Below are 23,457 nucleotides of genomic sequence, written 5' to 3'. Positions count from 1 at the left end.
TGCTTCATTTGCCTTTATTTCTGGGTAAGCCTAAATTATGAAAAGTTTTATCTAGAATCTGATATTTTTTGTAATAAAGAGATGTGTTTATTTAATTAAAAAAAAATACATGGGAAGAGGACCTTGAAAAAAATTAAATCGCAATATTAAGGATAAAAAATCACAATGACATTATTTTTCAAAATCATTCAGCTCTTCTTTTAGAAAAATTGTAAACAGACTAACAAAAACTTTACTAATTTTTCCCCAACAACCATTATCTTTTTGTTTCGTGTGTATTTTAGTCTTGTGTTAGATAGACACTCGCGTCTTTGTTTTGACGCCCCGCGATGATTAATGTCCACAAACAATGCAAAGGCCGAAAACAAACGAATGGTCTCCACCATTTGTCGTGTGTGTGCACCCGCGCTTTAGGTTTCAGAAGTTATTTTTTTCCGATTATTGACATTGTCTCCCACTGCAACAACTTGGGCTAAAGCGAGTGCAGCTGAGCTTTGTTGCGCCGTGTCCTCGCGCATTATCGCAATTATTTATCAGGCCGCATTCTTCGCTCTTGTGTCATAAATAATTGCGGCGTGTTTATAATCATAGTCTTTTCCTGTTTAGAGCTGCAGGGAGGAGGTACTTGAACTCACCACGGTGAAGGATGCATGACACCAGATGGAATACGTTTGATGACGTTATGGACCGTACATGCTCTATTAATCTGGTTTATATTATGCAGTAATTAGTAATTAGATCAACGAATTTGGTTCACATGCAAAGAGACAACTGTCTTGTCATGCAGCGGCTCATCCCAGCATTCCTTCCACATTTTCTCCTGGCCGAGTTGGGGAAATTCGACCATGGGAACGCAATAATCCAGATTGAGATCAGCAGCTGTGTGTTTTTTTTTTTTTTTTTTTTTTTTTTTCAAGCATTCTTCTTTTCTAACATGTCTCCAGCTCAGGGGTTAAAACAATGTTTTAACATCAAACTGTAAAGAATTAGAATTTATTTAATCCTGCAGTACAATCCATTGTGCTGATCCGAGTGCGCCCGCCATTTTGTCCACGTCATTCAGATGAAATCAAATGAAACTCAAATGAAGAACAGTAGCTTCAGAGTGCCTCAGTAAGGTGCAGTAATATTGGTCATTTTTCATAGCGGATATACAATAGAATATATGCCTGTGAGTACTGTTCTGTTCACGAAGTCAAGTTAGCTCACGTGGTAAGTACTTGAGCAGGCGCATTGCAAAGACAGGCCTGCCAATGATGCGTCGGTTCAAACCCTTCACTGGAGCAATCTAAGGTACTGTTCTGTTATGTGTACGTGTTGCTCCACATTTGCAATCAAACAGCCATTGATGCTAATATTAGCATTATAATGGCGTTTTGCTAGTTTACATGTTAGCTGTAAGCTAGCAAGGCCTTCTTTACGCAGTTATTTGGTTGTTTTAAACACGCAATGTTTTATGTTTAGTTTGTGTTTGTTTATATTGCAACTCCAAGCCTCTTTTTGGTGAATTATGTATTTGCTTGCTTTCGCTTTTTGTGAGTGAGTTGACTGAGTTCACTGCCATGATAACGGCACTTGTATCTTGTGTTTTCTTTTTCTCTGTTTAAGTCAAAACACAGAGTATGAATGAAGAATGAATCCCCAAAAAGAAATTCGGGGAAAACCCAGATTGTAGTCACGAGTTCATACAGATGGAAGAAGTAAAAGAAAGCGAAGAAGAGCGCATTGTCGATATGGGCCAAAATGTATCCCGCTGTCTCTCATGACATGATGACTTTTCTGCTCAATTCCCAAACATACTTCTTCCGACTCATATCAGTTTGGATTTCAGTCAAAAGAAATATTAAAACTTGCGATAGACCAAGGAAAATATCGCCATAAAGTGTACTGTGCACAGCTTTGAATTGTCGGTCAGAGATCAGGCCCCCGAGCTCCGAAAAACGGCTGCGACAACACAGCTGCGTTCGCTTCGACAGACCTCAATATGTTCCTCCCGTAGACATGCTGATGCGCGGCCTGGTCACGTGAAGCGGCGGTCCGCCTGTCTTGTCGTGTGATAAAAGACCAGTCAATGCAGGACTGTCTGCATAGGCTGTAAACATAACTAATGGACCACACACACGCATACATTAAACAGACCTACAGCAGGCAAAGACATACAAACAAGAGTTTTTGGTGTGAGAGAAATTCATAACAAATCTTACGCTTACTGTTGGAGGAATAACTTGACGTTTGTAAATAATGTGTCCTCCAGATAGGACATCTTCATTTTCAGGTGGGTAAATATACTTTTCCCTTTCACTTCTGTTAATTGTTTGTGTTCAATCAGTTTTTCATGTTTTAATCTTTAAAAATGTTATTTACTGAAAGAAGAAACAAAACAAAGATATTGAATCTTAATCTTAACCTAAAATACAGTATCTCCACAGACTCATTGTCAGTGGTAGATATATGTTCAGTGCAGCTGTTGAAGGTGTCCCAACCACTTTTTAGATTTAAGGGGAAATCACATTGCCACACGTGGACAAAAAAGATTTGGATTTTTCTTTCTTCCTTAAAGGGGAAGAAGTCACCCCCCCTCAGAAATTATTGACAATAATATGTTCAATGCAGCCCCACTATTCTGGTTAATATTGCATTGGTGGAATATGAGTTAAGCAGCAAAATCCATCAGTTGTTGTTTTGTTTTGTTTTTCAATATCAGACGTCAGCCATTTTGACACATGCTGTCGAGTGAAAATTACATCACAGTTGCTCAGTTCCCGAGTAGCAACCAATCACAGCTCAGCTTCAGAAAACAGGTGAGCTGTGATTGGTGGTTGCCTGAGCAACTGTGATGTCATCTTCAGTCGACAGCAAGTGACAAAAGGGCCACCCCGTAGATGCATAAAAACTGCTGGATTTTCCTAGATAACTCATTCCACAAATGTAATATTAATCAGAGTGTCATGTTTATACTAGTGAAGTTCTTATCTTTGTTTATTAAATGTCAAGATCATCATGCCATGTACCGTACATGTATTTGTGTTACATTGATGGGCCTGACAAAACATAAAAGGAGAGGACGAGCCTCAAAGGAGCCCGGCCCGGACGTCCAGAGCGTGAGGGGAGCAGCTGGGAATAAAGGGTGAGTCACCAACACAAAGTCCACACGCTCTTGTCTTTCTCCTGCAGCTGTTTTGACCCCATCTTGCTGTATTTGATCTTTTTTTTTTTTTTTTTTTTTAATTAACAACGCTGCTGTCTAGACTGCGGAATGTAACATCAAATGTAAATGAATGAATGAATGAATGAATGAATGAATGAATGGTGATTTTTCCGCTGCAGCTGACGGCTTCAGCAGTGGCTCAAGGGTGGGAATCAATTCCTTTGGTCACAGAGGTTGGAGTGCATTTTAGGTTCATCCAATATGCTTAGCATTTTGGGAGTAGTGTACAAATTTGGGAGATCTGATAATTTAAAAGTACTACATAAGGGTTTCATGACCAATAAATTGAAGGGTCAGCATGTAGAAGGTTGGTTAATTGAGGAATACTAGTGCATTGTTTCGAACACAGGCTCACTTTAGTGTACACCAAAAATCACTGAATTAAATCTTCAAATTGTGCAGAATTTCTGTGCATCCCCTCAAGTACTCTGGCACCCCCAAGTGGAGGTGCACCCCACTCTTTGAAAAACAATGGAATGAATGTTAAAGGATAACTGGATGGTTCAATAGATGGATAAAGTACACATCCCTCTCGTTTCTTCCTTTCTCTTTGACAAAAAAGCAAACACACATTCCTCATTTGTTCCACTGGACGCTCTCCAAACAAAACATTTATTTAGTATCTTCATTAATTTGGTTTCCTGTGAGTGAAAACTCTCCCAGAGAGACAACAATCAAAGCCGAGATAACATCGCGATAACCTGAAGATAAATCCCACCTAATATGAGAACAAAACACAAGTTATAATGAGATATGAATCACATGCAGACATGTTATTAAAATCCAAATGCATAATAAACAGGAAATGTTGCTTTCTGGATGAACTTACATCAGATGCTTTCATGTATTTATTTTATGTATTTGTCTTCACAACCAGTTAAACTTTACAGATATTTACACAAAAATCGTATATCGACACATGTAGACGGATGAATAATAATACTCACATGCATAATATTCACATGCATAATTAATCCATATGTCTGTACTATACTGCCCCCGGGTGGCTAAGGTTACATTCCCTGTAAATATTTCACTGCTGTTATAAAGTATAATATGAAGCACTATTTTTTTTTTTTTAATCTCAATCTTCTTCTGTTATCATGTTACAACTTCCACAGTATACATTCATTACAATTGGAGTTATGTTGATCAAGATTTAAAAAAAATAAAAAATAAAAATCTGGAATACATGTACATGAGTGCAGAAAATAAATGGATGGATGGTTGTGAAATTACATCCGCACAAGCATTAAATGCGTCCAATCAGGCATCACTACCCCAAAAATCACATCAACACTTGTCTGCATGTGGCTCCACTAAGTGATGTCCTCATGTGATCAACATGTTCGCCTGCGCCCTCCCACTCGGCCTCCAGCATCACAGCAGTGGGATGTACAGTACAGTTGATATCTGTGAGGATCCTCGAACAAAGGTCTGGAAAAGATGGAACTCCTGCATGGAGCGGCTTTGTAGTCGTAAGAAGAATTTTACTGGAATTTTTTTTTGTGGAGCATTTTTGTCACATTTCAGGTAAGTTTTGAATTGGAGTTTTCTCCTGTACTTATTTTTTATTTTTATTTAATTTATTTTTTTAATCCTGTGTGATAATTCCTACATTGATGATAATAATACAATACATGCATGTAGAAATGTTTTTTTTCTAGTATTTTATACTGGTTGATTATTTGTAATGTGACAACACTTGCCTTCTAAGTGGTTGTTCCAATGTATAATTGGCGCCATCTGCTGCTTAAATGGTTTCAAAACAACTAATCCGGCTCTTGACGTTGCTTTTGACCGTTCCAGCATTATTATAGTTTTGGAATTTTCACTTTATGTAGTTTTTATTAGGGCCCGAGCAGCGACCGCTGCGAGGTCCCTATTGTTCCTGAAGGAATTCTTATTATTCTTCTTCTTCTTCTTTTTCTTTGTTATTTCGTATTGAGTTTTGTTTTTTAAATTTGGTTACTTTTAATTACTTTTCAAGTGGGTTCTGTTAGTTTTTATCAGTTTTAGTTATTTAAAGTTTGGTTTTGTTTTAGTTAGTTTTAGTTTTTTTTTTTTTTTTTTATGTGTATTACTTGTGCGCAATATTTAATAAACACCATGGTAAAATGAAAAAAGTAATGCATTTCTTACCTTGCGTTGCATTTCGGCTGAGCTATTCATTTAAATTGAAGTATCTGAAGCTCAAACATAACTCAAATTTTGGCTTGTAACGCAATTCAGAATCTTATCTGCTTACATGACTCTTCACATCACCCCTAATCATTGATTTTGTTTTTTAGCACCATGGGCCTCCTGGAGCTCCTTTGTCTGCTGCTCTACGCGGCTGCCAATAATGCCAGCAGCGAGGTGCTCAAATGGACCAGGCAGAAGCTCCCGTTGCTGACAGACCGCAAAACCGAACTTCAAGAGAAAACTTTGTTCCGAGGACCAATGGGGAATGCGAATGAAGGCAAAGTTAAGAAACTCTGCGGTATAGAGTGTCAAAGTAGCCTACCGCACTTAAACCCGAGCGAGCAAGAGAGGATTCTGGGATACGAGACGATGTACGACAACGGCACGTGCACACGCACACACGTCAGATTGCGGGGTTTGGACGCGACGGGACCGGCGCCGTACGTTTCGTCACCGACTCGCAGGAAGCGGCAGGTTTACGGCGCAGACGGTCGCTTCGTCATCTCCGACTGGCATTTCATCACCAACTACCCTTTCGCCACCGCCGTGCGCCTCAACACGGGCTGCTCCGGGGTGCTGGTGTCCCCCAAACACGTGCTGACGGCGGCTAACTGCATCCATGACGGCAGTTATTATCTGGAGAGCGTGAAAAGCCTGAAAGTAGGAGTGCTACAACTCAAAAACAAACGGAGGAGGAGGCAGCGGAGGGCTGCAAGGGTGCAAAAAGAGCTTATGGAGGATGGAAAGACGAATAGAATTGATGGAGATCCAGTAATGCAGAAGGTGGGAATCAGTCGCCCCAGGCGGCAGCCCGTCTTTCGCTGGATACGAGTCAAACAAACACGCGTCCCTCAAGGATGGATCCAATCTAGGAACTCAACCACCTCCGTGGCGCTAGACTACGACTACGCCCTCCTGGAACTCAGAAGAGCCGTCAAACAGAAGAAGTTCATGGAGATCGGCGTTGCGCCCCGCACCTTCCACCCAGCCCGGATTCACTTCTCTGCCTACGATGAAGACAAAAGCCTGCTGGCCGCCCGCGGGGGCGAGAAGGTGGTTTACCGGTTTTGCTCTGTGGCGAAGGAGTCCGACGATCTGATGTACCAGCACTGCGACGCCCGGCCGGGCGCTACCGGGGCAGGGGTTTACGTCCGACTGAGACAAGAGGGCGGGAAAGGGAAGTGGCAGTGCAGAGTGATCGGGGTTTTCTCGGGTCATCAACGGGTAGAAGTTGAGGACGGCGAGCAGAGGGACTTCAACGTGGCGGTGAGGATCACGCCTGCCAAATGCGCGCAAATCTGCCACTGGATCCACGGAGAACCCAGTCGCTGCAAGACACTTTGAACCATATGAGATCTGAACTGTTTAACTTTTGTCGAACCCTTACAATGAAAAAAAAGTCTTTGGGTACTAATGCCTTCATACTATAACAGTTTGCTTTTGTTTGGACCACATTACTTGGTGGTTTTTGTAAACGTCCGTTTCAACCAAAGTCTGGTTAAAAATAGAAGTCTAACCATTTGATATTGTTGTCTTGTCTTCGACTTGTTTCCAGACCAATTGATATTGGTTTGGGGTTAGGGATTGGGAATCATTGGGACTTCAACGCTGAGGTGAGGCTCACTTGGTACAGAGTACAGATCTGCCACTGGATCCTCGGAGACCCCAACCAAAGAACTACAGAGGAGCTTTTTTGGCAAAATGTGTTCCAATTATGGTACTCTGCCAATGTCTAAGCGAGCTTTCACAACAGTAGTTAGAATTCTCTAGTTTTAATTACTTGACAGCTTCATAAGGTTCTGGTTTAGTTTCTTCCATGTACCTTACAAATTAAATCGGTGTCAACAAGCCAGATTCTGGATCAACTAATTTACCTGTGATTTGTTTTCAAGCCTGGTCAGGTGAAAACCTTGTCAGAACAGATGACGATTGTCTACTCCAGATTGGTTACATCGAATTCATTGCATTTGTTTGGACACAAACCAAATCAAGGATTAACTCATTGAAACGTGATGCTTCATTGTTTGTTAGCATTGATCCCGCAGACAGCGGTGTAGTTCTCGATTTGTTTTGACAGTGTGCTACAGACACCAACGAGATACTTCAGTTGCACCATGACTTAAAAATAACACTTAAATTGTGCAATGGATGTCAAGTTTTGGAGGTGGGGACCAGCTCAAGTTAGTTGAAAAATGCGGAACAGATGTTGCTAAACTTGCTAGCATACGACACAACTAGCATACTAGCAACAAAGGTTGCTTAGTATGAGAGGATTAATCGAGTAGCTGCAATTAATGTCGGTCTCCTAAGTTGTTTAGATAAACAGATGTGGTGAGCTTAAACTGTGGAAAACTGTACTATGTACAACACAAATGAGCTATTGAAAGCTAGAGTGGGCTAACTCCCTCTTTTTGTTGTTGCCATTTTTAAGTTAAAAGTGCTGAAATGAATAGAGAAAATAGCCTTTTTCAGATGAATACTGGTCGAAATCAAGATTTAGTTCCAATTTTTAATAATGGGGACAGTCCATTATTGCAATCAGTGTTTTTCTTGATTTATCAGTACAACACTTGGGCAAACTTCGATTTCCAAATGGCCATGCTCATAAAACCAAACCAGGCTGCATCCTCTGCAAAAACATCCCAGAAAGTGAGCAATGTTTTAACTTTAGTGCCAGTGCATATTAATGTAAGTATGTGTTTCTCCTTTTGACAAAAACACGAGTAAGATCATTCTAGACTCAATATACTGGCCCGGTCCTGGTCAAGCAGCAAATTGTTTCATATCTAACACATTTTGAGTGCTAATATTTCAAAAAACCAACACACGAGACTGAACAGGGTTAATTGACACGCCGTGAGGGTCGTTTGGGTTGATTTGTATTTTATTGCATCTCATAGGAGGACTCACATGCAAGGAAGAGAGGGAGTTGGGGAAAAGGGGGTGTCCGGCAGAATCAGGCAGAACACCATCCATTTTGAATCCCCCTACACCACTCCCAAAAAATACACAGCCGAGCAAACTGAGCAAACATAATCTATCCGCATTGTCTGGTATGTAAATGTCATTGTCACCTTTATTTTCTTTTCTCTTTTTTTTTTCTTTCAACATGTAATTGCCACAATGGATTAAGATACAGTCACTTTTGGAAATAAACAACACACAGAACATCCAGCGTATACGTGAGTGCTTTACAGGGTCTTCCCAGTGAGCAAATGTAACCGGTTGCCGTCCAATCGCATGCACAAATGCACTAGGCTCTCTACACCAGCAGAGGGCGCCACGTCAAACAGCCAGCAATGCTTTTTAAATCAATACTGCTGCTACGAAACTGACAGGTATGTTTTTCTTTTTCTTTTTTTCTTCTTTTTTTTTTTTTTACATCTACATGCTTCCCCCCAAGATATATAACTAAAATATGTTGTCCTCAAAAATAAGGAAAATAAATGTAATCTATCATCAAAATAGTCCAAAATGCATAAGTCAATTTGAGCACAATTCACTCCATAGAACTCTAAAATTAAGAAAAGTACAAATAAAACCGTAGATAACGTCATATTTGCATGTTTTTGGTGACCAATAGGGGAGCGTTTGTGGCCAAGCTCGACATACTGGAGGTTACAACCATGACACACACTTAGCTCAGTGTTAGCCGGGACGACGAGGAAGGTAGCTCAGTATTAGTTGGGACGATCAAGGAGGGGGAGGGGTTGGCCAGAGAAGTTACATACACCGAAACACAGTCCACATTGAACAACACAGTCCTTGTCTGCGAGATGCGCAAAGAAACCACCATACCATTCCATAAAAGTCAGCTTTGTCCAGAATGAATCTAAATATGCATTCTTTTTTTTGTTTTTTTTGTTTTTTGTTTTAAATACCCCCCGCCGTAGAATATTAAGTTTAACACTGATTTACACACACACCCACACACACGTAAAACAGTGTTCTGTATCTAGGGTTCACATTCACAGTTGTGCTACAACAGTACATCATGAGGGCGGAGTTGAAGCGAGGGGGTGGGGGGGGGTTTTGAGGGGGGCATTGAGCTGATGACGGTCGGAGGGCATGACCGAAGGGCTGCAGTGGGGAAGTGCAGACATCCAGAGCGCCACACACAATATCACCTGTAATCCACAGGGAAATATAAATTGTCATGACAGCCACGGGGACAGGCAAACATGCAAACATTTTTTATTTATTTTTTTACAGTTCTCATAATATCAAAACTGAACGGCAAAGTACCTTTAGAAGGTCTGTGTGTCGGTCTACATGAAATCCTTGATGTTAAGGTCATCCAGAGCGTTCCTGGGTGGGGGAGGTTTTCTGGGGCTCTGGGTCATTCCGGGAGACATCTGCACACACACGCGCGCGCACACAATCACAATCAGCAATGCTGTCAACTGTACTTTACGTGGACAAATCTAGGAGCTGGGTTACCGGGGCGCCGGTGGCAGGGAAGCCCGGCCTAACCAAAGGCATCATGGGAGCGCCGACACCCGGTGCCCCAGGCTTTTTCAACGAGACACACAGAACAGGAGACGCTAAGACACAAGTGTGACATTTAAAATGAAGCTTGTGTTCAGAATCAGTCACTCATTCTTTAGTAGGGGTGTCAAAATTAGTGTGTTAATTTTGAGTTAAAGTTCCTTTAACACCACAATTTTTTTTTTTTTTAATGCGCAATTAATGACCGCTCCTTACTTGGAAATCCGGTACGGGGGTAATTCCAGTCGCAACGCAGCAGACACGTCTATGTCAACATTTAGCAGGAATAAATTTAATAATAATGCATATATTTTGGAGACTGGGGTCGAGTTGTATTTTACAATTTTAAAGATGTGCAGGATTTCACAAGTGACTTCATGTTAAAGATTTGATAGGTCTTAATATGAAAAGAAAAATGCACTGAGCTGCCACCAATGACTTACAAGTGCAATCATGCCATCTAGTGGCAGAAAAAAAATTAATTAAAGACAAATCCATATCACACTCGTTTTTAACAGTACAGTACACCTTTTTAATTTTAACTATTTTTGAATGATAAAATTACTGTATAAATGACTTAAAGATGCAGTCATATTTCTATTAGTTTGACATTTCCCCCACTTTTATGTTAACAACAGTATGAAAACTTCCAAAAAAATATTACTTGACAAATATTACTTTGACAACACTTCACTGCCAAGTGAGCGTCCAAGAGAAGTTAAAAAGTTGTTGCAATTTGGTTAATAATGTGTCAAAAAAACATATGGTGGATAACTTAGAACATATTCAAACAGCAACAAAAAAATGACAACCAGTGAGTGATTCTGAACATAGCCTGACCGTGTGTGACACCTAAAAGTGGGTTGAGGGGAATCAGCGTCCAACACTTTCTGGTAATGTCCAAATGTGTTGTTTTTTTTTCTTATTTTTAGGGACATTACTGGACTGGACTGGTGCTCTTACCATGCCGTAGCCTGGGTGAGTCCCCATATATAGAGGAACACCCATGGGTGCTTGCTAAAGGTGTAGAGGGGAGGGAGAGGAGGCGGAGTTGGGGTCACTACATGTAAGACAAGAACAATGAAAGACGCACAGCAACGAAAAGTGACACAACACAAACCCAAACCGTAACACCACTGCTTTACATGCGTTAGCATCCCTACTAGCATTAGCTTGCTAGCATGCGAGTGAAATCAGAGCCTGTCTATGGAAAGTCGTTTACGCATTTATTTCATATCTTAATAATGAAATTTTTTTTCACTGACGTGTTTGATATTTCTGCGCGCTAGTAAGGCAACTTTGGCATGCTAGTAGGGCAAATACAAACCTAACTCAAACTGTTTTTTATGTTATTATACATTAAATTTTCATAATTCACCCTTTTCTTAAAAATTAAATGTAAAAAAATTGTTATCTTTTGCAATCTTTCCTCACTTATGAGGAAAGGAGCATACACGTCCATTGGTGTCCATTGATGGACATCAATTCTATTGAATAAACGGTTAAACGGTTTTCCATAAGCTTGTGGACGAAAATGTTTAAACTACCACTAAATCTATTATAAATAAATGAAATAATACTTAAATAACAAGCAAATAAAGTTGGGCGAGGGGGCAGAGTTTTGCACAGGGGTGGGCAAAGTATGGTTACTTAAAACTCTTTGACTGCCAACGATGATTAAGAATGATTAGTAAAATGCGATCTTTCATTTAGTAGCCACATTGTATATGTAGTAAAGGCAAACAATATTTTTTTTGCCTTGAAAGATGAGTTAAAATGCTCGAAATCGGCTGGCACTGTTTTTTGTTTGTTTGTTTGTTTTGTTATTTTATAACGTGTGACAGTCAAAGAGTCCAGGCCATTAAGGATTTTCATTTTCATAAGTCCTGTCATATTTGTTGCATTCATTTAGCCGTTTTGTCCTAAAATTGGTTAATTACATTTTGGTATTTAGGCTTCATTTATCTCACCAAATGTATTTATTTTTGTTTGATTGTACTAATCCATTGGTTCATCAATTATAATTAAGGTAAATAAATTTATATTTTTAAATAAAATAAATTAGAAGTATTTTATTTTGTCTACATCAATAGTAGAATAATTCTCATTTTAAAATGTTATTATTCATACATTTTACATGCACAATACAGCACATTTAAATGCATACATGTTATTAGTTAATTGGTAGATTAATTGTAATTCTAGTAAATTAATCTAAATTTAAACATTTTGAATGGATTATTTTACTAAAATTCACAATTTTTCAAGAAACATTTTAATGTGTGTCCATGGGCCCCAAAGTTTGCCCGCCCCACTTCAGCTGCAAAGAAGAACTGCAAACAAGCTGTCCACCATTTTCCATTTCATCACTCTCAAGCCGATAAATCATCCTAGTAATGATTATTGAAGTCGTGTGGTGTTTTCTGGCTGCTTCTCCTTTAGCGGGACATGGCGAGAATGCGGCTCGGCCCCGCCAAAGCGGCTCCACTCCATGCTCGCACGTAAGACACAGACAACATTTACCATGGGGGCACCCCAGCTGGGGGGAGCTACCTGAGGGGCCGCTGGGGATCCCATCGTCAAATCTGACGCGGCAAGAAAGGAAGAGAGAGGCAATAAGGTACTGCTAAAACGGCTCGTCTTCTTTGTTGCACAATCTAGAAAAGGACTACTTACTACTCGCCATGTTAGCCATGGAGGTGTCAACATCGCCCGCCTGGGGGGTCAGGGTGGGCTTCATTACGTCCCCTAGGCCATCAAATGCTACAGGGGGGAGGAGGAAGGATCGCAGGTGGGAGTTTTGGGAGGGATGGAGGAAGGAGACATTAGCTGGTCTTACTACAGCACAATAAAATTCTGGTGTCGCCATGGCAACCCATTGCTGTTGCCATGACGACAGAGGGAGGAGAGCTTTAGAGGGAAATTTAAGTGATGCCTGCTTAAATAGGACATGCTTACAGCTATAAAAAAAAAAAAAAAGGCCTTTACCATCTCAAAAAGTTAAATTAGATGATTAAAATGTTTTCAACATGGAAGTCTATTTGCGTGTATACATTAGTACTAGGGATGTAACGATATCCAAGCATCACCATACGATATCACAATACAATAATTATCACAATATTGTGGGAGGGGGTTGGCGATATTTAAAAAAAAGATCATAATATTGTAAAACAAACAAAAAAAACAAAAAACAAAAAAACAAAAAAATTGTGCTTTTGTACATAACAGCAATGCATATAAACTACCTAGAATCTATAATAACAATATTGAGGCACTTACTTGCTAATGCAAGCACACATTGATGGCTTCACAAGCAAATTAGGTTCTCCTTCTGACAATTCGCATAGATTTCAAACATAGAAGGCCAAAACATCCCTAATGAAAATTAAATTGCACTAATAAAATTGCCACTAGAGGGTGCTAGATCTGCACAAATGGAAATCAACCTGACTTTTATTTTAACAGATGTGTTCCTTATAAATATTGTGAACATGACGACAACAATATTGTGGCAGTTCTAATATCACAATATCACGATATTGCCCTTATCGTTACATCCCTAATTAGTACTAGTGTGTCTGTGTGTGTGTAATTGTGTATATAATTGTGTGGCAGCAGAGAGGCCATCGCAGCTCTCCCGCACTGCAATGCAGCACTCGCACGGCTGCACGTCAAAAGAAGCGAGGAGGGAAACTCACCGAGTCAAACGGCAGGAAGCAAGCAATGAGGAGGCCCGGGAGAGGAAGCGGGGAAGAGAACAAAATGAGAGCCAGCGAGGGAGAGCCAAAAGTAAGAAAAACACATAGATGCCAAAGTCCAGAATAAGAGAACACTGCAGACGATTTAGAGGGAGGGAGACAAAAAAAAAAAAGAGGCTAAAAGCTGCACACTTTTTAGTTGTCACATTTTGCAGAGCTGTTTGGGTTCTGGTCACCATGGTGACCAGGTGCACAGAAGCAAGGAATTCCCTCCAGACTTAAGCACACTGGCGGTCATTCATGGTGCAATAAATTAAGAGTAATAAATAAATAATAAATACATAGCTTTCATGATATTGTCATTTAGGGATGTTCGATACCACTTTTATGAGTACTCAACTACTGAGTAGTACATAAAATAAAAATAAAAAAATTCCATGAAATGAATAGCAATTTTCAATTATTCTTATTTGTAGTTCCTGATCCTAAATTGGCCTCAAGAAGGCTGCTGAAACTTGTATCGGTACTCGCCCATCCCTATTCTAATTGATTGAGATGCACCTGTACTTTATGAGCATCTTCAGTGGAAAAGTATGTTATACTATTTGGACTTATCAATGTATATTTGTATTTCATCGACTGGAATTGCTCTTTTTTTAAATGTAATATTCATATTTGTATGCATATTTAAAAAAAAACAAAAAAACTAGGTGAATTCAAGAAATCTCCAATTTTTTTATTATCTATATAAATTAAAAATGTGTATTTTTGTCACAACATGCCTTAAATTTAAAAAAAAAAATGTTAGCTAAGACAGTAAAAAACTGACATCCCCCAAAAAATTAAAAACAAGAAAAAAAACTTTCTCCGCCCCTCCAGCTCATATATTTTCTTAAGACAGATCAGTCTGAATAATAAGTAATGCATAACTTTCCTGTTCACCACAAAGCAGATGAACAAAATGATTAATACTCATAATAATTTGCCGTTTTTATATTTTTTTGTCCAATCAATTTTAGCTAAATTAAAGAATTCCATAGAAAATAGAAGCCCTAACTCACACATTTAAAAAAAAAAGTCATGCCATAAATAAATTTGCTAAAAAAAATTAAAAAATAAAAAATCTATCTGCGAAATACAGATAATACTGTACTGCATTTTTAAAATCTACTACTACCGCCATTATCATTAGTAGTGGTGTATATAGCCTAGTTGCATAAGTTACTAATATATTTATGGAAAACAATTTTTACATTAATTCAATTACATTTTCTATCCACCTTGAGGTCCATGTACTACTAAAAAGACTGCACCTCCTGTTTTTTTCATTATCTGTGCCACTTTTGACCTACTACTATAACCTTAAGTATGTGTACCAGACATGTTCAAACGGCTTTTAATCTACAATGAAATGAGATGAGATGCAATTCGTCCACCATTTCTTTTACCTGAGATGAGTTCTGCTCCGGGGGCGGGGGCGGCGGTGGCTACTGGGGCGTCTCCTCCTCCTCCAGAGGGCTCTGTCGGGTCAACCGCACACAGCCACACAAAACATGTCCATCGCAGCATTAAGGAAGAAGAAGGGAGGGGGGTGGGAGAGTCAGCCTGGGAGCCTCACACTGCTAATGCCAAAAAAAAAATGATGAGAATTAGACACAAAATTACACTTTGAATGAGCAGTAAATGCTGTCAAATAGATTGGCATCCAACACATTGGACAACTGCGAACAGGCGTCAAATTCTCTTTCCATTCTCTTTCCATTCCTTTCCATTTGGCTACATAGTCTGTATTACACCAACAAACTATATACTATCTGTTGGAACAAGAACTAGTGCATTATAGAGATTTATTTTTATTTTTTTTAATATACAGTAGCTTTGGTCCTCACACGCACTTACAGTGTTCCCCCTGTATATTTGTGATTTACTTCTCATGAGTTCACCTCCTAGCAGAATTATTTTGGGAACGTATCCCCTTTTATTTGCTTAAAAAAAAAAAAAAATCCACTGTCTAATATAAAAGTATTGCTTTGGCGCAACTTCCGCTAATGTGGCCACTTTAGAGCGCCTCGTCGTCAGCCATGAGTGTGCGCAAGTCATGGACAGAAGGTGAAAGAGTGTGGCAATGTTTTAAAATTAATTTTCTATATTTGGCATGGCAGCCAGCGTGCGGACCAAGACTTCGTGCTGGCATGAGCCAGCCTTAGAGCGCCTCGTTGTTGCACCGTGGAAAATTCATTTATTGTCACTTTACAGGAACTTAACATATATAATAAAAAATCCTTTTAACTTATTCGTTCCCAGCCATTTTCACAGAAAGCAATCCCATTCGCTCACGGCTTTTTTACTGGATTTTGACTGATTTTGCAAGGCCCACAGAATATTGTGTTCTATTGCTAGAAAAACATGAAACCTATCAAATGAAAGATTAAAGTCTCTTCTATCAACAGGAAAAAAAAAATCTATCTGTTTCTGTTTTGCAGTAATTAGCATTATAATATAGATAAGTTTAATCATTTTTCACAAATTATTTAGAATTGTGAGTAATTGAGTTTTTTTTTTTTCAACATTGTTGATCTCCTTTGCTCTGCTGCCACCTGCTTGCCGTTTGTGTAATAACTCCATTTCTGCAACCGTTCTTTACAGTTGAGAGGCTGCATCAAAGCCTTCTGTATGCTCTAGCATAAAACAAAAACAAAAAACAACAACAACAAAAAAACGTATTACTACGTCTTTGGGACACTAAAACAGATTTATACGTTTTTGGGACCAAATGAGTTAAAAACGATTGCTGGCAAATTTCCACAGTATAATGGAGACAAGTAAATATGTTCCACAAAAATCCTGTGCTATAGTGGGGGAACACTGTCATGCTCAGCATCACTCTTAAATTTGACACCTCCGTCGTGTGAAGCTACCCACCACAAAACAGGCTCATGATGTCGCTGCTGTCAGTTTTGGGTGGGGGTGCAGATGAACGGATGGGTGGGATGGCTGAGGAGTCGAATAAATCCGCTGGGGGGAGGGAGGGATTCATATGGAATGACATTTAACATGATACGATATTCCCTGATGCACACAAGTGGCCACTATTTGAGGAAACACAATACTTATAAATGCATAGCATGCACAGCATGCTAAAGAGGAATGCGCTATTTAATGTCCACTCCCCTAAATAAAACTTTCGTTCTATCTTTTCAGTGCAGGAGGAAGTGAGAGCACACCAGAGGGGACAGCATGTGCGCAAAGGAGGGGTACCTGCCGTAAAGTCAACTGTGGGTGTGGCGTCTGCTTGGCTGTCTGGCGGTGATGCGAAGAAGGCTACAAACACGGGCAAAATGCTGAAACATGGCAGCAGGCAAGTGGAGGACGAGAATCCTTGCATTCATGTGAAGTGGTTCAGGTAGTGGCGGGCGGTGCGTTTGATAACTGGGCCTTCTAACATTAAATACTGTATAGATTATTAACCCTACAGAGCCAAACATAAATACAAGACATTTTTAGCCCTCTGTTTCATGAGTATATTTTTTCCTCATTAAAACCCTGACGTATATGATCTGATACATGCATTGCACGGATAATCCATTAGAGGGCAGTAATCACCCAACTGATGGCTTTTCCAGCGACCTTGCAAGATCGCCCCAATTGAGAAAAGAGAAACACCTATATTTATTAATAGTGGGAAATGTTCTTTCTGATTTTTGGAAATACTAATATGTTTGATATAGACATATCAATTTTATTATTATATTTTTGACAGTTATAAATGTACAAAGTTAAAGCATTGTGACTGGATGTTTCAAATATGACACAAATCAAAAGACTTATGTGGAACCTGATTTTCCAAAAAAAAAACATTTTTTTTGTTTGTTCAAAAGGACCAATAGAGAATCAGAATTTTCTCTCATATATTCACGTTATGTTTGCAAATCGACATTTTTAGCTAGTCAAACTCTGCTGAAACCAATTTTGGCCTTACCAACCAAATGCTGATGTCAAGTTATATCCAGCACCAGCACTCTTGAATAAAAAATGCCCAACACAGAGAGGTTGAAATTTGATTGGTTAGCAGTTACAGCCAGGAGAAAAGCTCCAAAAATACAATGAAGCTTCACGGTTTAGCATTAGCATTGGAAAATGTGTCTATTTGCAGATTTATTTATTTTTTTTGACGGGAACTCATTTTCATTTCAAGTCACCTTTGTGCTTTCTGTTCTCGGGCCAAAGCCATGTCTAATATAAAAATCTTGCTTTGGTGCCATCTTGCGGCACAATGTTGAATTGATGGGAAGACCTTAATTTAGTCAGGCCACACAGCCTTGTCTAATATCTAATGTATAATTTAAAAAAACTTGTTTTTGCTGCCATTTTGTGGCATCTCTAGGCATTTACAAACCTTTTTTGGTGGATGTCAAATTACTTAAGCCCTATCCCCTATTCGGAAGATATTAATACAATTTTAAGGAACAAATATCAAAATGTATCTTTTAAATGTAGGCGAGTGTTTGCCCAGACCGCCCGCCACTGGATTCAAGCAGCAAGAAGCATTCCAAGAGCAGAGTAGCGCACACACGTCTGGCGTTTTACCGCTGAAAAGGTCGGTCGTAGGTTGGGCGTCGGGAGCTACGGGCGGCGAAACGGTCGCCGTGGTGACGATGGTGCTGGATGCGGAGGTGAAGATCGATGATGGGGATGGGGGGGCCACCTCGGCGCTAAAACACGAATTTTCCACACCAAAAATGTCTAGACAAGATGACGTGGCGGTGCTCACATCCGAGGGAGCGAAGGGGTCTTGTGGGAAGTGATGGGTTGGGGGCATGTGGAGGAAGTGATGTTAAATGTTAAAAAAATCAAACACAAAATGGAAGTTTGTTGTTGTCGTCATGAAAACTGAGATGAAAGAATGAGAAATGCTGCATTCGAGAAAACTGCAAAGTTGGACAAAGTGTTAGACTGGGGCTTGTTGAGGACCAAAACTGCCAAAATTATGACTAAATAAATAAATGAATATAAGTTAAAATAAAACGGATATAAAAATATAATTCAAAAATTGCAAAAAATACACATGGAGTATAAGTAAAAGTAAAAATAAATACAAAACTAAAAAACAAGATTAAAAAAATAAAAATAAATATAAAAATACATGTCGAAACGGCAGAGCCCAACCCAAGACACACTTAGGACCGCCCCTTCATTTGAATAACATTTCAACCTGACAGAGCGTCTGCAGCATAAAAAAACAAAAAACAAAAACATGTGAGAGCAGTGTGTTTTTATTTATTGATTGATATTTAATTCTATTTATATATTTATTTTTGTTTTTATTTTGACATTTATTTTTATATTTATTTTTATATTTTTCAATCTTTTTATTTTTGTATTTATATAAACATAAATAAATACAACTATAAATAAATACATAAACAAATAAAAAATAAATAAATACAACTATATATAAAGTTTTTATTTCCATTTAGTTTATTTTTTGTATTTAATTTTTTAATTACATTTTTGAATATCCATTTTTTATTTTCACCTTTATTTATTATTTATTTATTTAGTCAATCATTTATTTATTTTAAATTTTGGCAGTTTTGGTCCTCTACAGGGACAGAGGACATAGCCCTGTCTAAAATGAAAGCATTGCTTTGCCGCCATCTTGTTGCATTTATAGGCATATTTTCTCAGTCCCTATAAATACCAGTTGAACACATAAATTCTAATTGACCTGTAAATAGTTATTGGCAACACACACACACACACACATATATATATATATATATATATATATATATATATATATATATATATATATATATATATATATATATATATAATTTTTTTTTTTTTTTTTTTTTTTGTGGCTTACGCCCAACTTTACTACTTTACTTGAATGCAACTGAGAACCCCCCCAACCCCCCACGCTCCATGTTGTCACTTGTGGCCTAACAGTCAAAGGTGGCGTCTGTTTTGCAACCTCCACGGGACGCCATTCCCTTCACACTTGAAAAATCTGCCCACATCCTTTTGTTGCACGGACGTGTGAAGATCAGTGCAAACAACAAACAAAAGTGGGAAGTGCATTGTCTTCCGTCTCCGTGACAACAATAGACGCACAGACGGGTCCTTCTTTCTTCGTCTTACATTAAGGACAAGAGGATGTGTTTGGAAGAGGATTACTATCATCCACAGTGCCGAAAAAAAGGCTGGAGGCAAGATTTGAACCGTCAATTCTGCCAAATATCTCAACACCCTCCAACAATCCATATCGGTCATCCCTGAATTTAACACTAAGTCACCCACCGGCTCCGGCTGCAGCTCCGGCGGCCGGGGCGGCAGGCGCTGCGGCGGCTCCGCCCTCAGCTGCCGCGGCAGAGGCCTCGGTGGCACCGGCGGCGGCGGGCGTGGCGAAGGCATCTGAGGTTTCCCCGCACAAGACGAGAAGAAGTTGCCCAGAGAAGGGAGTGAGAAAAGGGAAGAGAAAATGAGATGCGGAAGACAGGAAGAAAAGACAGCGCAACTTGTGGACAAAGGTGGACAGACGAATGAGAGCACAGACGAGGAGGCATTCTAACGTTACGACACGGAAAGTCATCGCTCCGTATGCGGTGATGCCACGGGAGAAGAGTTTGATAGACGGACAGGCTTTACTTGGACGTAGCGAAAAGCACGTCTATCAAACAGTTTGAGCGTTTATTCCATATCCTTGTGCTTAAGGTCCAGTCGTGGAAAAAATGTAACAAGTTATTCTACTAGTGCGCTCAATTGTCTTACTAGTGACGACGAAGAGCACACGAGCACATGGACCTTAAACTCGATATGAAGCCTGCAGGAATGAACGCTCAAATGGCTTCCCGTAAAGTGTCGAGAAGCTGATCGTGTCGGCCAGTTTGCACATCAATGCGTTGCCATGGATTGGTTGCTCTGCTTGATGCATTTGGAAATAGAGTGGAACCTCCCCAAGTTGAACAACAAGCCTCTAAAGTGGCTCGCATCGCCTTCAGGCCACCATCCAACCGACGTCACTTGAGACTTTTAATAAGATCTCAGTAAGGCGGTGCATTGGAAGTACACAACGCGATTAATGCTCCAGCTCGGTATAATTAATCATATCATTTGAAAGTTTAAGTTGCTGTCAGGTGGAAAACGATGTACAAATATTTTTTTTACTAGTTTTCACAAATAGATACTCTTGGTCTGTCCCCACATCCTTTATTGCGGGAATGCTGAACCATTCCCACATATGTTATTGTGACTTTTATTCTCCACACTTTTTTTTGCCACATAACAACTCCCACTCAATACTTCCAATTCACATTGTTCAAATTTCAGCTTGCTTAAAAAATTCATGCCTCCTGGCCCATACAATATCGTGTGATTCTACATTACTTACAGTATTTGCACAATTTAACATTTAATATCAACTTTTCCCCATTCATTTTCAATGGGACAATCATTGAACGTTTTCTAAGTAGCAGTTTCCACGCCCACTTCCATATATATAACTAATCATCATTACCAGGTGTCTGATACAGATCGGTGGCACAGATGGTAAAGCACATTGCCCAGTAACTCTGCGTGCTTTCAGCATTCCCACGCAATTTGTCCAGAAATTGCACTTAGTCTCGTTACGGTTGTTATTTTTCCACATTATTAAGCAATTCATAGAGTTGAAAATAGCTTCAGTGTCACTTTGCGGGAGCTGTGCAGCATTATATCACCTGAAGATTGAATGTCTGGATTATTTTTTTTTTTTTAAATGACGAGTGAAAATGGTGCAACTCCAATTGTAAGTAATTTTCCCCCCACATTGATTTTATTTTTTATTGTTATCTCTGCCTAGCAACGGTGGAAAAACCAACATCTCAGGATAGATGATGTCCAACCCGAGTGGTTCCACTGTATTAGCAAATAATCTGTGGCTACATTTTAGATTACAGCCTGTGAATTTTTGTTATTTAATCACAAAAAAAACTAGTTGAGGAATAAAACAGTCCCTTTGGTTAATTTAAGAGATTTGACTGACAAATGTCCCACGCTATTATTTTTTCTCAAGTCACAGGCCGTCCCCCCCCCCCCCCCCTTTTTTTTTATTTATTTTTTTTTTTACTCGAGCTACAATTTAACATACAGGAGATCAAAATGGAGCAGTTAAGATATGGATTAAAAATAGCCCAATGCACTATAATCCATATTGGGTTGATGGGATGGGCGGATGGTTTAAAAATATAAAAATAAAACAAAATCTAAAAATATAAAATAAAAAATGTAAATTTATAAATTAATTTTATTATAAATAAAATATACATATAATATATATTGAAATTATAATATCTATCTATATATATATATATATATATATATATATATATATATATATATATATATATATGTATCTATATATATATATATATATATGTATATATATATATGTATATATATATATGTATATATATATATGTATATATATATATGTATATGTATATATATATATGTATATATATATATGTATATATATATATATATATATGTGTATGTATATATATATATATGTGTATATATATATATATATATATATATATATATATGTGTATGTATATATATATATATATGTGTATATATATATATATATATATATGTATATATAAGTATATATATATATGTATATATAAGTATATATATATATGTATATATAAGTATATATATATGTATATATAAGTATATATATATGTATATAAAATAACCCAATATCGTTTGTTTGTTTTTAAATAACCCAATTGTTATTATTTTAATTAACCCAATAAAGGTTAATTAAAAAAATAACCCAATATGTTATTTTTATTCAATATAGGTTATTTTAAAAAATAGCCCAATATAGATTTTTTTTAATTAACCCAATATTTGCTATTTTTAACCCAACAGTTTGAAGGATGATAATTTGACGCTCTAAACCGGGCTGTAATTTAAATGTCAGTCCACAGACTGCATGTGCATGCAGCTAAGTGTGGCATCACACCATCAGACGGGTTCTTGAGGGGCGTTGAGCTTCTCAGAGAGGATGTGAGGTAGAGACCCCAACTCCCTGGAAGCCCACTAACCTCCTAACAGATCCATATTGGTGGCGCCAGGGGAGGTGGCGGCCGCTGTGCTAGTGGGAGGAGCTAGAGCGACTCCAGCTTCTGGTGCCGCAGGGGCGGGCGTGGTGGAGGCGGCGGCGGCGGCAGGGGAGGGGGTGGTGGCCTCCGCTGCCAGGGTGGGCTCGGCTAGCAAGGAATCGCCCATTTCTGAGGAAAGGGTTGAGGGGGTTGTGCGGGGGGGCGCGGGGGTTTGCAGAGTAGACCCCAAATAAAGTAAACCCAATTCAAGTTGAGCGGGTAGAAAATTCAAATAAAGTCCAATTAAACAAAGCAAAATTCCAGTCAACAGAATAACAAATTGCCCCCGTTGTTGGTAAACCAAATTCAGACAATGGAGGATGTGGAGGGGGAGGGAAGAGAAAGAGACAAAAACAAGACCACTGAGACTAAAAGAGATCTTAGACTAGAGGAGACAAACAAGGAGGTCAGTGAGACAGAATCCAGAACACACTAAAACACTGTCTGAACATTTAGACTTCAACATTGGCAGGAAGTGCTTTTGGTTCCTGGACCTACACTTTAGACTTACCCCATTTCATCCACCTCTCAATACCAACACTATTACAATAGATTTAAACCATTGCTCCCAATTATTGCTACATACATTACTAGCTGTTAGAAGATGGCTGTAACAATTTTTGTCATGACCAACCAATCAGAGGGCTGAAAAGTTTTGCCCCTGTGAGGACAAATCTGAAATCTGAGTGGTTAATTAAAATTTAAATAAATAAATAAATAC

The 23,457-nt window shown here is 38.9% G+C and overlaps 2 protein-coding genes and 1 long non-coding RNA gene across 13 annotated transcripts in view; 2 read left to right on the top strand and 1 right to left on the bottom strand.

The window, feature by feature from the left end:
* The window catches only part of LOC144010968 (inactive serine protease 35-like), a 59,510-nt gene extending 50,594 nt beyond the window's left edge, over positions 1-8,916 (top strand). For both annotated transcript variants that reach the window (XM_077511518.1, XM_077511519.1), the window contains exons 2-4: positions 3,059-3,127; positions 4,587-4,741; positions 5,500-8,916. In XM_077511518.1, coding sequence (XP_077367644.1) covers positions 4,602-4,741; positions 5,500-6,736 — 1,377 coding nt within the window. In that variant the 5' untranslated portion in view covers positions 3,059-3,127; positions 4,587-4,601 and the 3' untranslated portion in view covers positions 6,737-8,916. The remainder of the gene's footprint in view (positions 1-3,058; positions 3,128-4,586; positions 4,742-5,499) is intronic.
* The window catches only part of LOC144010966 (clathrin coat assembly protein AP180), a 25,585-nt gene continuing 10,386 nt past the window's right edge, over positions 8,259-23,457 (bottom strand). Inside the window, exons 14-23 of one of the 10 annotated variants that reach the window (XM_077511517.1) lie at positions 22,680-22,865; positions 19,885-19,998; positions 16,504-16,596; positions 15,030-15,101; positions 12,557-12,643; positions 12,404-12,465; positions 10,844-10,897; positions 9,833-9,904; positions 9,638-9,747; positions 8,259-9,519 (exon numbers count right to left, since the gene is read on the bottom strand). In XM_077511517.1, coding sequence (XP_077367643.1) covers positions 9,661-9,747; positions 9,833-9,904; positions 10,844-10,897; positions 12,404-12,465; positions 12,557-12,643; positions 15,030-15,101; positions 16,504-16,596; positions 19,885-19,998; positions 22,680-22,865 — 827 coding nt within the window. In that variant the 3' untranslated portion in view covers positions 8,259-9,519; positions 9,638-9,660. The other 9 variants (XM_077511507.1, XM_077511508.1, XM_077511509.1 and 6 more) reach the window with 9 other exon arrangements.
* On the top strand, positions 10,812-16,986 carry LOC144010972 (uncharacterized). The gene is made up of 4 exons (XR_013281400.1): positions 10,812-10,858; positions 12,323-12,500; positions 13,502-13,672; positions 16,783-16,986. It is a non-coding gene; the product is annotated as an uncharacterized LOC144010972 (long non-coding RNA).

Source organism: Festucalex cinctus, chromosome 21 (genome assembly GCF_051991245.1).
Source record: "Festucalex cinctus isolate MCC-2025b chromosome 21, RoL_Fcin_1.0, whole genome shotgun sequence".
NCBI lineage: Eukaryota > Metazoa > Chordata > Actinopteri > Syngnathiformes > Syngnathidae > Festucalex > Festucalex cinctus.
This window is presented reverse-complemented; position numbering and strand designations above follow the sequence as displayed.